This window comes from Carica papaya, chromosome 9 (genome assembly GCF_054855325.1).
Source record: "Carica papaya isolate Zhongbai chromosome 9, ASM5485532v1, whole genome shotgun sequence".
NCBI classification, from domain to species: Eukaryota; Viridiplantae; Streptophyta; class Magnoliopsida; order Brassicales; family Caricaceae; genus Carica; species Carica papaya.
In genome coordinates, this window is record NC_142317.1 from 16,361,718 (window position 1) to 16,379,183 (window position 17,466).

A 17,466-nucleotide genomic window follows, 5' to 3' on the forward strand; every position below is an offset into this window, starting at 1 on the left:
TGTGTATGGTCTGAACTCCAGAATCAATATATCCTCACCACATTATATTTCTGATGTCCTAGCATATGATCATATTCCGCACAAACAGTAAGCCTTTATCATTTCTTTAAGCCAAGATCAGGAACCAAAAACATATAACCAAACTGTTGTTTCTCCTTGTTGGAGAGAAGTAATGCAGGCTGAGATTAATGCACTTGTAGAAAATCAAACATGGGATTTGGTTACATTACTTCCTAACAAACAGCCTATTGGATGTAAATTGGTTTTTAAAATCAAGAGGAAGACTGATGGATCTATTAAACAGTATAAAGCTCGGTTAGTGGCCAAGGGATATACTCAATAGTCTGGTATAGATTATTTGGACATTTTTTCTCCTATTGCTAAGGTCACTACTATTCGCACTTTGCTAGTTGTTGCTGCAATTAAAGGATGCCTGTTACACCAGTTGGATATTAATAATGCTTTTCTCCATGATGAATTGTCTGAGGAGGTTTACATGACTCTTCCACCTGGTTTTAATTCTACTCAACAGAATCAGGTTTGTAGGCTTAGGAAGAGTCTCTATGGGTTGAAGCAGACAAGTAGACAATGGAATTTCAAGTTAACTGATGCTTTGAAGCAACAAGGCTTCATTAAAGCTCATTCAGATTCTTCTTTGTTTATCAGATCTGCTGGCTCTTCCTTCATTGTTCTTATTATCTTTGTTGATGATGTGATATTAGCTAGTAACAACATGGAAGAAATACAATCTGTCAAAGGTTTTCTACATAATCAGTTTAAAATAAAAGACTTGGGGGAGCTCAAATTCTTCTTAGATCTTGAAGCTGCAAGATCTAAGGAAGGAATTAATATTTGTTAACGTAAATATACTTTGGATTTACTTCAGGATAATGGTTTTTTGAACGGTAAACCCACTCCAACTCCTATGGTTCCTTCTGTAAAGTTGGTAAAAGATGATGGCTCACCTAGAGTTGATTCAACTGCATATCGGCAACTTGTGGGTAAGCTTTTGTATCTTGCCACTACACAGCCAGACATATGCTTTGCTGTTCAACAGCTTTCTCAATTTCTTGAAGCTCCTACTCAGGCACATTTACAGGCTGCTCATCGGATCTTGAGATACTTAAAAGATACGTCTGGACAAGGTTTGTTTTATCCTGCTAATTCTTTGAAATTGAAAGGTTTTAGTGATTCTGATTGTGGCATTTGTCCTGATTCACGGAAATCTGTCACCAGCTTTTGTGTCTTTCTTGAAAATACTCTTATTTCTTGGAAAATAAAAAGACAATCAACTATATCTCGGTCTTCCTCTGAAGCGGAATACAAGGCTCTTGCTGCCATCAGTTGTGAGCTACAATGGCTCCGTTTTTTGCTTGTTGATCTGCTTGTGAATCTTTATCCAGCTGTAGTTTTTTGCGATAATCTATCAGTAATAAAAATTGTTGAAAATCCAGTTTTTCATGAGCGGACGAAGTATATAGAAATTGATTGTCATCTCATTCGACAGAAAGTTGCGGAATGTATCATTTGGTTGCTCTTTGTTTCTTCCTCCCATCAGCTGGCTGACTGTTTCACCAAGCCACTTTCCATTTCAAAGTTTACAGCACTTGTATCCAAGCTTAATATACAGAATTTGTATACTCCAGCTTGAAAGATGGGGGGGGGGGGGGGGGGGTGGGGGGGGGGGTATTAGAAGGTAAGTAGTTTTGTAAATAAATTGACTATTATTATTTCTGTAAAGTTGGGGGTTATTTTGTAAATATACATTAGTTCCATATATAAATACCCTCAGTTAATGAGAAGAAAAATATCTTCCGTTTTTGCAGATTCTTCCACTCTCTGCTTCCTCATTTTCTTCCACTCAATAGCTCGACTCACACACTAGATCTGTCTCAGTGTTTACTGATCTAGTTGTTTTCTTCATCAACTATGTACTTTGATAAATTTTAGACTATAATAGATCTTATAAGAATTAAGAGAGCCTAATGTAGATCAAAGTGGCCTCCCTCATCTTTATATCACTTCCTCTTCTGTGGCAATCTCCCACCTAGTAAGTTCCTAGTTGTAGAGAGGAATTCTTTTTATATAGTTCTAGTGGGAGAAATCCCAGACATTCATAATCACTGAGAATGGGGTTAATTAAACAGAGGTTCTTCTTTTTACTTTTTCAACCAAGAAATCAGTTGGTTTTTAAATTGTTGTCTGAGTTCTTTGGATTAGAGACTGGAAGTCTTTGAGTAGGGTCAGATCGCACCATCTTCATCAGATTGAGCATGAACAAGAGATGAAAGTTCCTGGAGCTTTTTTACTCTTAGCAACTCCCATGTTTGAAGTAAGATGTTGGTTGTCTAATTAAATCATGATTACAAATGTCTGGAAAAACTTTGTTGCTATTTTGTAAGGCAATCCACAAGGATGTAATGAAAGTGAAGACCCAATGACAATGATAAAATGCAGCATGAATCTTGCTAAAGGAAGGTCAAATGTGCTGGCAGACCCTTGTTGGTCAGGAGATGAGGCAGATGTTCAACCAAAAGAGACACTGTCAGTGCCTAGGGAGAGAGAGCTGATGCAGATTGTTTGAGCATACCTTGGGGGTCCTGGTGGCCCCTTGCTCTCTGGTTGACTAGAAAGGTGGTGAGAAAGGGTATGTTTATCTTAGGTAGTGATCTAAAGGTTAAATAGAAGTATGAGTAAATAAATGAGACAATCTGAGGGGACAAGGACTGCTACCAAGTTATTGTTTCTAGACTAGGCCACCAAAATATTGGCTCTTATTGGGTGTATATATGTGATGTGAGAATTGGAATAAATTTAAAAGGAAGTTTGGGTCTTTAATAGACAACTTAAGATTTCAGTTCGACCATATTCATTGAGCTTGAAGATGAGGCTTATATAAGCTCTACACCAAACTTTTTATGCTTCTGTGATGTTGGAATTCTATTCTCATATCTTGCTATTAGAACATGGAAATCTGCCACAATTTCAGAGCCCCCACATCTATGCATGCATGCTGTCACCAAGTTTGCTACACAAGCTAGCACCCGGAAGAGATAGCTTTTGACATGTTATTCTCCTAAGACTCAAATCATTTTCCTTATTCCTGTAGCTAGAGCCTCGCTGAATATTGTTCTTTTACACATTTGATTGTGCCTGCAGTGATTAATTAATCGCAGCTTAAGTGCCAACATGAAGTTGATAAGCTTGGTTGTTAATGAATTTTCCCACTAATAGACTCTTCAACCATGCTTAGCTGGTATCTGTTGTGATCACAAGTAACTTTCTCACATCTTGCTTTTATTGGAGATGCGTAAGTTCTTCAGTTTTCATGCAGTCTGAACTTCTGTTTTTTTTATTTCTGTTGTTAATTGTAATAATAATGACAGAGTGGAAGGAGAAGGAAGGAGTGAAGGAAGTAGCCCAGCAGCAGTGGGAGGATGATTGGGATGATGATGATGTCAGTGATGACTTCTCTCTGCAGCTGAGGAGGGAACTTGAGAATATTACTCAAAAAAATTGACGAGTTTTTATGGGTTATGTGGATTTCATATGGGCATTTCCTGTATGTATGTTCTGCTTGCAAGTGAATGTATAATGTTTGAACTTCAGAAGCTGATTAAAGATGTTGCATGCAGAAATCCAGACTGCTCTGACCTTGTAGACATTATTCTTGGTCTGTCATATACCAAGAAATAGAAGGGGAAAGAGAGATTATTTTGGTTTCTTATTCTGTTTTTAGTTATATGAGTCGTTAAATTTCCAATGCAACGGAAAACCTCATAAATCTGTCTTTTTAGGCGTTTCTTTCAACTTTATTTCTACATCTGTCATTCTTACTTGACAATATTATCAGAACTTGTTACAGGAAAAAGAATGTCTCGTCAAAACTTTTCAATTAAACAACAAACTTGTAGTAATGATCCCAAAACAAAATTATATTTATAGTAATGATTTCATCTCTAATAACAGTCTTTGATCAGCAAACAAAACGTAAATTAATAACTATCAAAGAAAATGTGATTATTTCTCGTAATAATAATTTTTGCCGCTGCTTCTCCATGCATTGAAATTTCAAGCTCTTAAATGCTAATTTGTAAGTTATTTTCTCAAAATTCCCAAATCGTTATTCAACCAGAAGAAATTTCCTTTGGGAGTGAAATATGGAGAGTGTATGAACTACAAGAGTAACAAAAGAAACTCTACTTGTGTACCCATGTGATTATTTTACAAAGTTTAATGGTATTTTAAACTAAATATACAATGATATCTTCTTTTAACACTAAGAGAAAACTATACTATATGCATAGTTGTTGGTCATAATTTGATCTAGAAAAGTTAAGAACAAAAGAAAAGAAACAAAGGAAAAAAGAAAATTGATCTGCAACAACAAATGTAAAGTTGTCAAACCAATCTTGGACCCGAGTTTACAGTATATATGTGTAAGGAAATAAAATTTTTACTTACATGGAAAAAAAAAAAGATTCTATTAAGATGAAAGTTAAAATTTTGTTTAATACACGAAAATATATATTTTCATTTAAATAAGTATATAAGAGTTACATATTTGTAAATTATAAAAGTACAAATGAAACTGCGTTTTAAAATTTATTATTCTCTCTAAAATTCGGTCTTTTCATTATAAATTAATTTTTTTCTGAGTTCATGAATCAAATCGAATAAATTTTAAAAAATAAAAACTAAAAATTGAACCTAAATTTCATAAGTTTTCCACAAACGTTAAAGTCACAAATTTTGGATGAAAATTGCAAGATAAGTTTCTGAATATTTATGACTGGTGCAAATTTCAAGATTTTGTTCTAATGATTTTAGACTGCTGAATCTCTCTTTTTCAGGTACCCAAATGTAAATTTAATGTTACTTTATATTCACAATGATTTGGAAGCCATGTTTAACGCGATTATTGAAAAGGGTTTTTTGGTTTTTACAAAAACAACGATCAAACTATATATATATATTGATTACCAATGGCACATCCTTAAAAGGGTCTTTTTCTTCTTGATGTTTACACATTTATATTCTTATCAACCAAAAACCAGAAGAGCGAAGAAATATGAATACGTAATCATAACCACAACGTTTGATTATTATTAATAGTTTTTGTATATATATATATATATATATATATGGTGATCTTACAAAAGAGGTTGGATGGGACCAGTGCAACCAACTAGACTGGCCAGAGTCTAATAAAAATACATATCTGGAACCCCAAAAAGAAAAAAGAAAAACCAGAATGACAAAACAAAAGCTTTACATGATGTGAGATTTTTAGCACAGCTCCTCATCCTATACCCACCACCATTCTTTCTTTTCTCTCTCAGCTTGGTATTTCAAATTACTTCCTCTCATTGCTAAATAAATACAGATTTAAAATGTCTCCTAATTTTAACTTTAAATCAATAGTACCCAAATATCTCATCTGCTTAAAGCAAATAATTGCTTAAGGCCCTCGGTACCTCCGGAAGCAGAGACAGCCCTGAGCTTGATCCATCGGAATCATGCCTCCACCTTTCGATGTGTCAATGGCCTCCAACATTGAAACTACTTCATCCATTTCCGGCCTCTTGTCAGGGTTTGCATCCCAGCATCGCTTCATTACATTTGCAAGAGAACTTGGGCAACATCTTGGTATTTCCGGTCTCAGATTCTGCATTTTAAAATGAAAAAGGTTTTTTTACCAAGAAAAGATTTAACTCTTCAATGTACACTTCTTTATACAGAAAACAAAGATTGAGATGTGAACAGATGCTATACTTGGCGAACCACAGCTGAAGTCACTTCCGAGAAGCTAAGATCAGGATATGGCATGTCACAGCAGTATATCTCCCATAGGCAGATGCCAAAACTGTACACATCGCATTTCCTATTGTATGGGTTTCCATTCAGAACCTGTAACCAGCAATTTGATGAGTCAATGATTATTTACTGTATAAATGTAATATATATATGTAATACCCCAAACAAATGGACATTCACAAAACCTCCCTTCTCTTTCTATGCCAATTAGCTAAAATCACAACTTTAGCGGTGAAGAAAATGGGTTTCAAGATAGCCATAATTTGTGTCCACATAACAGCCATCAATTTCTGTGTATATTTTCGGATACGGTGCAGTAACTAAATTCAATTAATCAATCACAACTTTCAAAATATCCTTTTTCTGCCCCTCTTTCTTGAAAAAAAAAATTGTAGATATTTAAGTGCTGCTAAAAAAATAGATCTTCAGAATAAAACCAAGGAGACAGAAAAACTTTACCTCGGGAGCCATATAACCTAGTGTCCCAGTCTCCCCAGTCATGTCATTAGGATTTGAGGCCTCAACACGTGCCACCCCAAAATCTGCAATTTTTACAGTGCGCGTCTTATCCAACAGCATGTTCTCTGTCTTTACATCCCTGTGAACAATCTTCTGCGAGTGTAGGTAACTCAACCTACAGTTCAAATTTGCAGTTTTAGCCAGCTTGAAAGTTTTATGAGGCATACACGTGCTTGAAATGCCAGATAACACCACCATGATGGGTGCAAAGAAAAGAGGATACCCTCTAGCGAGATCGAGCGCAAGCTGGACAACCACTTTGAAAGCTAGCTTCCTTCTCCTGTTCTTTATGAGGTAAGTTTTTAGAGCACCTCCAGGAAGATATTCCACAACAACACAACAGATATTACTGGGCATTGCAATTTGACCATTTTCAGTTTGAAGCTGTAGCCCTGATGAGCCCATTGTGGCCCCAATGAACTATAACAAGATGAGCTAGAATCAGTAAAGTCAGCCACTAGAGATGAATACGAAAGCCAACATCAAGTTAGTCTTCAGATTTGTCTACCCTTGAAAAGTAAGTACCAAACTCAACAGATGCATATCCACTCAATGTCACTTAGATTTTTAGAATATTGGACTATTTGTGTAGAGTGCATTTGTAATTTTACACTTAATTCACTAAAAGTTAATAAAAATTTTATCAGAAGATGGTGAAAATTGATTTCCAAGAGAATTTCAAATGGAATTAAATGATGCACTCTAAAGTTCATTTATTCTAAACCTCAACAGTACTGAATTCGTAATAACTTATGGAGTACAAAAATTTATAAGATGCACAAGGGGGATACAAAAACATAGATCCTTTTTTTTTCCCTCATTTGTCTTTCATTCCATTTCCTTTGTCAAGATGATTTCAGATTTCTGTGAAGTATATATCTTATACATTCTTCAATAACTATCTATTGGAACATCCACGCTAACTATACTAAAATGGCAAAGGCTATGCCATGCCAAACAAGATGACCTATTCTTTCATCTTTCACTGTTCATCATACTCCCTGAGAAGCCGAGTTATAAGTACCAAGACTACAAGCACCAAATGGGACAACATTGCTATGTGAATATCCTATTAAATATTTGTAACTACTGTTTTTGCAAAACAAGATACATTTCTTTCATTTTCCAATAGCTAGAACTCAAACATTGTAAATGTCGTTGTCCTACTTGAAAATAAACCAAGTACAACATTTATATGGCATTGAGAGATTCTGATTACTGATTAAAATATTAAATGCTATACAAATCACATTCAATAACACTCGGCTCGTCCCCAAGCCAGGAATTGTAGATTCTAACATGTGCAAGAAAGGGAAAGATGACCACCTTACAGGAGCCACTTATCCGCCAGCTAAGAAAATCTAGGACAACTGTGTGATAATGTACCAAAATCAGAAAATAGAAGACTGTATGATAATGTCTTGACTTTTCAATTCAATGACAAAAAAATCAGGAGAGAATTTCCTCTTATTCAAGACAGCTAAGAAAATCTAGGATGCAGATCGTAAAACATACTCCAAGGTAGATAACTTCTCAGAACTCTTCGTCATAGAAAGCATTCTTCACAACTTTCAATAGTACTACTTGACAGTGACCCAGTAATTCAATGCTTTGATAAGGAATTGGCAACAGCTTGATGTGTATGAAGAGCAACTGTAGTACTGCCCAGAAGACAGTCTTAACTATTAGAGAATCATCGGGAAGAAGAGGTTGTACAAATTTTTTCTTGGCCTTAACAAGGAAGTAGATAATATCCAAGGAACAATCCTGAGAATGAAACCAAGTGTCAATCTCTGTGGAGCATTTGCAGAAGTGTGTACAGAAGAGTTGAAAGAAAATCATGCTCGAGAATCCAAACACATATTCAGATTCCCGAAAGTTCAGCACTTTCTGCTCAAAACACTTAGTCACTTCAACGAGAGATGAAACAGAAAAAGAGAAAGCTATGGTGCAGTCACTGTAGAAAGTCTGACCGCTCAAAGAAGATTTGCTAGAAGCTTCATGAAAAGCCACCGGATTGGAAACAAAATTGGAATCAAGGAGGAAAAGAAACAAAAGGAAGTCTAGAAAGAGAGTTGAGAAGAAATTCAGTCGTGGAAGTTGAAGTACCGGGTGAACAAACAGAATTAGAAATTTGTTTTTAGTAAAGACCAAATGGAGTACTTGAGAAATTTATTAAGTAATCATCAAATAAATAATCCAAGAAGAACGTGATCTGCTTCCTACTCAGTTAAATTTACTAAATATCTCATATAATCTCTAAAATTCAACGAATACATAGATTATTGACTCTGGAGCTTCAGATAATATAACTGGTAATTTGAAATTATCCAAAACATATAGCCCATGGCATACTACATCAGAAGCGCAGAACTATCTCCATCAAAGGTGGTTTGAATAGGCTATTGTTTATCCAAATACAAAAATTTAAATGGTGAGCTCTATGTTCCTCAATTAAGTTACAACTTATTGTCAGTTAGTAAACTAACCCAATAACTAAGACTTGTTGCTAAATTTTATTCAGATGTGTTTAAAACTTCAGGAACTATGTTCGGGAAAGATGATTGACAATGCTAAAGTACACTTAGAACCCTATATCCTGTCAAGTAATCACATTCAAGAATACTTATCCTCTGATTTTTCCTATTCCACTTCTCATAATAATAGTGCAATCATGTTGTGGCACTATAAATTAGGGCATCCAAACTTTGAGTTACTTGCAAAGACTTGTTCCTTCAGAATTCAATAAAAGTTTTAAAAATTTTCCATCAGATATATGTCAACTTGCAAAACATATTCGGAAAACTTACCAGATTCAGCCTTATAAAGAGTCCAGCTCATTCTCTTTGATCCATAGTCATGTATAGGGACCATCAAAAATTAAAAATATTACTAGAGCTAGATGGTTTGATCTGTTTGTAGATGATCATACCAGAGTTACTTGGATTTACCTTATGAGATAAAAGTATGAAGTTGGGAAAATATTTTAAAAATTCAACAACATGATTCAAACCCAATTTCACACGAAAATTCAAATTCTTAGAGCTGATAGTATCAATAAATGCTTCAAACTAACCCTTGGAGGCTACATAGAAAACCAAAGCATTATATCTCAGAGTTCATGTGTTGATACACCTTAATAAAATGGGGTGATTGAAAGAAGGAACTATCGTACCCTTAAAGTAGCCAGATCAATTATTTTTTCAACCAATGTGCCAAACCACCACCAAAGAGAAGTCATACTCATTACTACTTACCTCATCAATAGAATGTCTTCTCGAATACTAAAATTTATGACATTAATCCTGAAATTACTCATAACTTATCCATATAACAGAACCATTTCATAAATCCCACTAAAAATTTTTGGGTGCACTGCATTTGTTCGCATTCACTCATTACACCATGGCAAATTGGGCCTAAGATCAGTAAAGTGCATATTTTTAGGGTATACCTCAAAAAATACAAATTTTATTCACCTACAATCCAAAGATTTTATACCTCTATGAATGTGATCTTCTTTGACCAACAACCATTTTATCCCACGTATGAAATTCAGGGGGAGAGAAACCAAAAAAAAGCTTAAATTTGGGATTGGACAAAGAAAGATTACCAAATTAACCAAACTATTAAATTATTACCCATCCAGAAAAACTCTATTTCATTACATGAACCAATTCCAGGATATGGATAACAACTTCCAGAATCTGAGTCTACCCAGAAGGATTCCCAAGAGAACTCGTCTATTCAAAACCCAGAACAAGAGAAGAATGGAGGGATTATTGTTTACTCCAGAAGAAAGAAACTGGAAGAGGATATAGACCACCAACTTCACCCCAGACAAAGGTTCTAACACACAACTTGACCACACTAGAAGTGATATAACTAGAGATGATTGTCCAATCTCACTAAAAAAAGGGTAAGATAATATAAAAACCATCCTTTATATAATTTTGTATCATATACAAGGTTATCGCCTCATTTCTTGCACATGTGCAAAGTCAAGATAATGCACATGTGCAAAGTCAAGATAATGCACATGTTCGCAAGAAAATTTAGGAAGTCATGAGTTTTCAAGTTAGAAGATAGCTGTGTTGGAAGAAATGAAGGCCCTAAAGAAAAATGGAATATAGGAACTCACAATATTTACCAGAAGGAAAGCAGATAATAGGTTGCAAGTGCGTCTTCATTGTAAAGTACAAAACCGATGGGGGAGTTGGTAGATCAAAAGTTCAGCTAGTTGTTAAAAGGTTCACACAATCATATAGTATTGACTATTAGGAAATATTTGCCCTTGTTGCAAAATTAAAATTTGGAGACTGTAAACATTTGCAGCAACAAGGGCAAATATTTTCTGATAGTCAATACTATATGATTGTGTGAACATTTTAACAACTAGCTGAACTTTTGACATATCGACTCCCCCATCGGCTTTGTACTTTACAATAAAGACCCACTTGCAACCTATTATCTGCTTTCCTTCTGGTAATATTGTAAACATTTGCAGCAAATATTGATACAACTTGACATGAAAAATGCTTTCTTAAATGGGGAAACTACAAAAATGAAGTCTACATGGATATAAATCAATGACTCGTCAAGTGGAAAAAGCATGGTTAAACTGCATCACCTTACTGCGATTAGTGCATTTTATTTTTTGCTTTGTCTGGGTGAAATTGCCTTGGCAACAAATGCCTATCTATTTTTACAAAAGTAGATATGATCGGGGTGGATATATGAATTAAGTCAATGTATCTATATACGAAGAGGATGTTTTTATTTTAGATCTAACTAATTACATGAATTACCTTAAACGGTTCAGATCAAATTGGGTGGCTGCTAGGGTTAGTGGTTGGTATCGCTCAAGACCCTAGTGTTGTTCATTCTTTTACTGTAAACTGATGACTATAACCTTTATGTGGACTACATTGTTCAAAAGGTTGGATAAGTTACGAATTGTAGTTTGGGATAAAACTGTAATGTATACATAATACATGTGTAAATCTGAAGATCTAATAGATTACCATCAGGAATACAGAGGAGGAAAGTAACTCAATGACATTGGACTAAGTAGTTTTTAAATTTTTAATTGGATGTTATCCATGAAAATATGGATAATTTTCGTTGGGAAGGTTTTATCAGGACTCAACCATATTAGGGATATTGAAGATGAACTAGACAATTAACTGATTCCACACCAGTATTTTGCTTATGCCAACTTGTTTTGATATTAGACTTTACTTTTGAATAGTCGTTAAAAGGGGTTTAACATTCCAATTTGATGGCTTCAAAGGTGACCTCACAAATAGTTGTCGCATTTCAGCAGAATCTTCGTACCTATTACCTTCATTTTTCTTTTTACAACAAGGGCTATTACCTAGTGCTTCACCAGCTAAGGGAAAAAGTCTATTACTTGTCTCAAATCACCAAAACCCATTGAAGGAAGTGAAATAGACACATAAATAAAACATCAAAGAGTCTCATCTGCTTGAATTTAGCAGAAGAGTTTCATTTCTTGGCTTGTTATGGTAAATGAAAACATAACAAAGTCCTGAAGACTATGCAAGTTTTAGGTTATCACATTCTTCACTGCACAAGCAAACACACTAGACATGAAAATGATTCCAGCACCTGTAAGCCATTCATGAACTCCTGAGCCCAGCCATCCAAATTCACCTGAGACATAGAAAACTGAAAGAAGCGATTTTTGTGAAAGGATTTACCTTGGTAACATTAGGATGATCAAGTTTATGCCAAACTGCAACTTCCTGGGTAAAAGCCGCCCTTAAGGATGCAATCTCAGCTTCAGTCCTATGGCCTTCTTCACCCCAGTCAAGCAGCTTTACTGCGGTCGACAGTTGACAAAAATAAAAAATACTGTCAGTAAAATCACAACATAAGGAATAGATCTTAACTTGGTGAAAGACTCCAATATTGATTATTCTAATCACTATATATTAACATAAAAATATCTAAAAGAATCACAGTTTCCTGATGTAGGACTCACTAATAAATATTTTCCCAATTTTTTATTGATATGACATTAACCAACAGCTGGTTTCACATGAAAGTTCTCTTTTTTCCCTTTCTTTAAGAGAAATAAATAAACCATCATCATCCAAGTTTTTTTGAGTTGAACTGAAAATTCAACCCAAAAACCCGTGTACGGGTCACGGATTCCATAAGAGTACATCTAATGATAGCTAATCAAGAACATCTTCAAGAAAGGTAAAATGCAGTGCAATATAAATACTTTAATTTAGGTAAAAGAATCTAAATCTATATATGCTTCAGTAATAAACAAATAAAAAAGAGGAATCCAAATTGCAAAGGAGAAAAAAAAGGTAGGGCAGGCATTGCATCCCTTGGCTCATTAAACAATGAAACAAAATGCTCTTGAACAATTACCAAGTAAACTCTCTCATTCTTTCTCTGTCGGCAGTAATATGGAACCAAACAACCTCAAGTTTTGCTGATAAGAACTGAGTCTTAACTTAATGATCCACAAAAATTTTAGCTTTTTTCAAAATTAAAGAAGGCATCCACTAAAATTTTTAAAAAATGGAAGCAAACCGTAAAATATGCAAACAAAAACGAGAAATGGGTATCCATGAACAAAAAGGAGGGGACTTTTATTTCAATTGAAAGATAAATAAAAGAACTGGTTATTTTTAAACTATTAAAAAAAAAAGAAAAGAAAAAAGAAGAACTAGCTCAGGTGGGTGACTGACCTGCAACATCTTGGCCATCGTAAACACCACGGTGGACGGTACCGAAGGTGCCGCGAGCAATGATACTCTTGATAATGAGCTTAGAGGGGTCGATCTCCCACTCCAGTCTCTGCCTCTGCTTACTTGATAGAGCTTTATTGGTGGTGACGGCGGTAGTGATGATTCCAGCCGAGGTGACGGTGGCGGCGGCTGCGGTGCCACCACCACCATCCTCTCTCTTCTTACTCTGCTCCGTTGTCCATGCTTTACTCATATGCCTCTCCAGTTGTTCGTCTAAGCTCTTGAGATCAATCTGATCTGCTCGCACAAACCCATCACTGCTTTCCTTCATTTTTCTCTCTAGCTGAGCTCCCCTATTCTTCTTCCTCCTCTCTCTTCTTCTCTTCACTCTTTATCTATCCATACACAGAAGCAAATTCAAGGCAGAGATAGAGAGTCAAGTCAGCCCCTGCAGGAAATTTGGGTTTGTGGATTTTGATTTTCTTGTTCAACAAAACTGAAGGAGGAGCCTATTAACTCACTCATCCCACCAATGATGCATGTGGGCACATGGAATTGCCTGAATACAATGTGTGTTTCTGACCCACATTGGTCTCCTTTCTTTTCCATTTTTGTTTTATATGCTTCTCATTTTTATATCGCATTGATATTCGAGTCCCTAAACTTTATAAATATTATATTTTCCTCCCTTGGGACTTAATACTTTTTTCAATCTTATCCTTCATGAGTCAATCCCATGTGGCCTTCTGCAAATTGTTGTTATTTCTTATGAGAATTATTGTAGTTATTTAGCACATTTTAAGGAAGGAAATATAAAAACAAAAAACAAAGTCTCGTTGACTGGTAATCTCTACAAGTCGGCATGATATTTATATTATTTTTGTGTCTATTTGGGGAAGTATGTTGATTGATATTTTAGAAGATTACTTTCCTTAACTATATTTTATTTAGTGGGTTATAATTAAATTTAACTAGTAAACTCAATATTTAATATATTAATATTTTTGAAAATGGTGAAGTAAGCACTAAGGACACATCTTCCTACAATTTATTATTAGTTTAAGTGTTTAAAATTATATATAGATAATGTATAATTCAATTTAGTAAAAAATATATATAATATTTGAATCAATATTTAATTCTCATATAAATAATATAGAGAAAAATTTTTGAAGTTACTAGTCAAAAAAATTAACGTGGATTTATATGCTGACTCGTCATGATTTATTAGTGAAATGAGTTGGTGAATTTTTTTCAAAGAAATAATTAAATAATATTATCAATTAAGTAATAAAAATAAAAAAAAAAAGATTTAAAAATTAAGAATTTAATCGAAACAAGTAAATTCATTATATAAATCTAAAACATTTATGATTAAGATATTTATAACATGATTATTAACTCAAAAGCAAAAGAAAATTATAAAAAACAAAAAAAAAACGACAACAAAACTTTTCTATACATATTAATATTTTGCATTCTACTATCAAAATATATAACTTCAATTGTAAAAGTCCGGAACTTAAAAGAAAATAAAGTCATGAATTAAGTGTGAAAGCGAAACAATAGAGTTTAGGGTTTACATTCCTTACACAATAATTTAGAATGTTTGGGTTACGGGAATGTCCCTTCTAAAAGAACAAACGAAAATCAAAGAAATAAATAAAAAGTAAACAACTAAACATTTTAGGATGACTTTCATTAGTTTTTGAATGAGTTCAGGTTGTGAACTATCCACAACTCTCTTGTTAATCGAGATCTGGGTTTTGATCCTCTTGATTTGAAATAGTTAATGAAAGAGTGAGCTACACTAATACGGTAAGAATATCACACTACTCACCGATACAGAAACTGAAAGTTGGTAAAAATCATAAAAAAACCAATAGAACTATTGATTTATCATAAGAAAAATCATTTACTGCATGTATTTACTATTACGAGATTTTTAAAATGGATCTATAGAGATAATAACTTAAATAACCCTCAAATCTCATATTCAAATGAGCAAAAATAATAACTTTCTTTTTTATTTGTCTACTGGTGTTCCTGAGAACCCATAGAGATGTCCCATTACGCGTGAACCAATATTCAACATTATATGCTAATTGGCCGTCCCCATATCCTGTCCGGTATGAGCACTAAAAATATCATCTTTAAATACCTCGTCCGGTATGAGGGTGAATCGGGTCGTCCTCATACCCCCTCCAGTATGAGCGCCAAAAATATAAATTCTCGATACTCTGTCCGGTATGAGGCAACGTTCACAGTAGGGTTCCTTATGTACCCGGTTCGTCCACCATCTTTCAGGATATCCAGTAAGGCTATCATTCATTAATTCACATGACTAATCAATTTTCCGTTTGCATATTAATTACCAATTTCACAATCAATCGTAAATCACGCAAGACAAGCAATATATATATCAAGAAAGCACAATTGAATCAATTAATCATTCCAGAATATCATCATATATTTAAAGCTGTAAATTCAACCATCAGTTAAACAGGACAACAAATACATGACTAACCAATTTTTGACTCCATTGGTAACCTGTAATTATTCTCAAATTTTTTTAAATTACACAAAATACCATATTACCGATTATTAACCTTCAATTTCATAACAGAGAATAAGGTGAGAGATTCTTACTTGAATCGGTATTTGTAATACTGAACTTTCAGCGGCACCTACTGGCAATCCCTAGGTTTCTTGAATTTTTATGCAAAGATTAAAACACACTTCACATACCTAAAAAAACCCCAGAAAATTCAAAATCAGTGTTAAAAATCTTTTCAGAGCAATTTCGAAATTCCGACATGGTGGCACCACTGCCCGCGGCGGCAGTTTGCCTCGACTTGGCTATTTTCAACCATTTTTAGCTGGTTTCGGCCGATTTTGTACCCATCATTACGAGAAAATACATTAGGGAGAACTCGGTTGGTCGAAAAAAGTTAAAATAAAAAAACCTATTGGTGGTAAAATTTTTCGATGCGGCGACTCTGCCGGCTCACCTTCGCGACTGGGCATTTTTTTTTCAGTCAACTTGTAAAAAATAGAACAGTGAACATAATGGTAGAAAAACTGCACGAAACCAGAAACATGAAGTGGCTCATCGGAGGTGGTTTCGAATTTTGCCCGTGGCAGCGCTGTCGGACTTTGTCTACGATTTTTGGCTCATCCACTCTTTGTTTTGCTCCGATTTAACCATGGGGTTGTTCGGAATTAAATTTCGAGTGGATATGAGAATTTTTACTTTTTTTAGCAGTTAGAGGTGACTCCGGTGCAGCAGTGGGCGGCGGTCGGCCCGTTCATTGCGATTTGATCTCGACCGTACAATCACTTTTAAAGAGAAAACGAATCTGGATCATTCATCGCGTTTAATCATGACCATCCGATCGCGCTTGATGAGGGAACATATCCAGACCGTCCACGTGCGCGGGAATGCTTCTGAGTTGTCTGATCGCGGGTACACGGATTGCCAGCGTGGCCTCCCGCGTGGCACCGAGTCAGCGTGCCTTACCACGCGGAGCACTTTGGTTTGTCGGGACTACTGAGTGGGTGATCTTACGTGACACGATTTTTTTAATTGTATTTTAACCTCTAGTTTCTAATTTTTCTTTCAAAAACATCATCCGAACCTAAATATTTACATCTTTTTTTCAAAATTATTTTCAATTTCATCTTCAACCTATTTTTTTTTTCTAATTTCACATTAAATAAAAAATTATTAATTTTAAAATTATATTTTAATATATTTTTAAAATTTTAAAATTAATTATGTACCAAACTCCGGACCTGAGTATTACATCAATACTTTATAAGCTCTAACTTGTCGTAATACATTTTATAATATCGACAAGTTCAAATTTTGACATTCTTATCATGATAATAAATTTAAAAATTATCATAAATAGTCCATATATATGACACTTAATCATGTCTAGTCATCACAAGATATAGTTGTATCTATTTTTTTTTTTTTTTTTTTAATTTTGAGTACCAAAGTCTACCAATCTCAAAACTACATGTAATTAATTTTACTAGGATTTCAAACTACAGCGGGTTTACAAATTATTTACGTATAAGTGACTCATAATTCGTATATAGTTATATTATTGTAAATTATATCTTTTATTAAATTAAATATATATATATATATATATATCAATAAAAAAAAGTATATATATTTAAAGAAAATTAATATTGAAACAATAAAATCTTAAATTTTGGGTATTATGAAGTTACAATTAATTAAATCTTTTTTTAAAAAAAAAAATTACCAATTGTATATCAATGAACAAGTAGAATTGCAGATTACCAGCATTTGTGTTGTTTTGTTTGGAGTTAATTTGTATTGAAACAATTTAACAAGGGATTTTGTGATATTTGAGAAAATCAT

The 17,466-nt window shown here is 34.2% G+C and overlaps 1 protein-coding gene across 1 annotated transcript; it reads right to left on the reverse strand.

The window, feature by feature from the left end:
• Positions 1-5,086: 5,086 nt before the first annotated feature.
• On the reverse strand, positions 5,087-13,661 carry LOC110809369 (serine/threonine-protein kinase 52-like). Its single transcript, XM_088211951.1, has 6 exons — positions 13,068-13,661; positions 12,060-12,181; positions 6,560-6,756; positions 6,277-6,451; positions 5,776-5,910; positions 5,087-5,668 (listed from the first exon to the last, which is right to left on the reverse strand). The coding sequence occupies exons 1-6, from the start codon at positions 13,396-13,398 to the stop codon at positions 5,462-5,464; spliced, it is 1,167 nt and encodes a 388-aa protein (XP_088068077.1). The 5' UTR covers positions 13,399-13,661; the 3' UTR covers positions 5,087-5,461.
• Positions 13,662-17,466: the final 3,805 nt, after the last annotated feature.

Bases quoted from the DNA above. Each gene is read 5' to 3' on its own strand.
- LOC110809369 (XM_088211951.1), bottom strand. From the start codon at position 13,398: ATGAAGGAAAGCAGTGATGGGTTTGTGCGAGCAGATCAGATTGATCTC. The intron at 12,182-13,067 runs GTCAGTCACCCA...TGTCGACCGCAG, and splicing joins CGATGGCCAAGATGTTGCAG to TAAAGCTGCTTGACTGGGGT. The intron at 5,669-5,775 runs GTATAGCATCTG...TTTAAAATGCAG, and splicing joins CTTCAGCTGTGGTTCGCCAA to AATCTGAGACCGGAAATACC.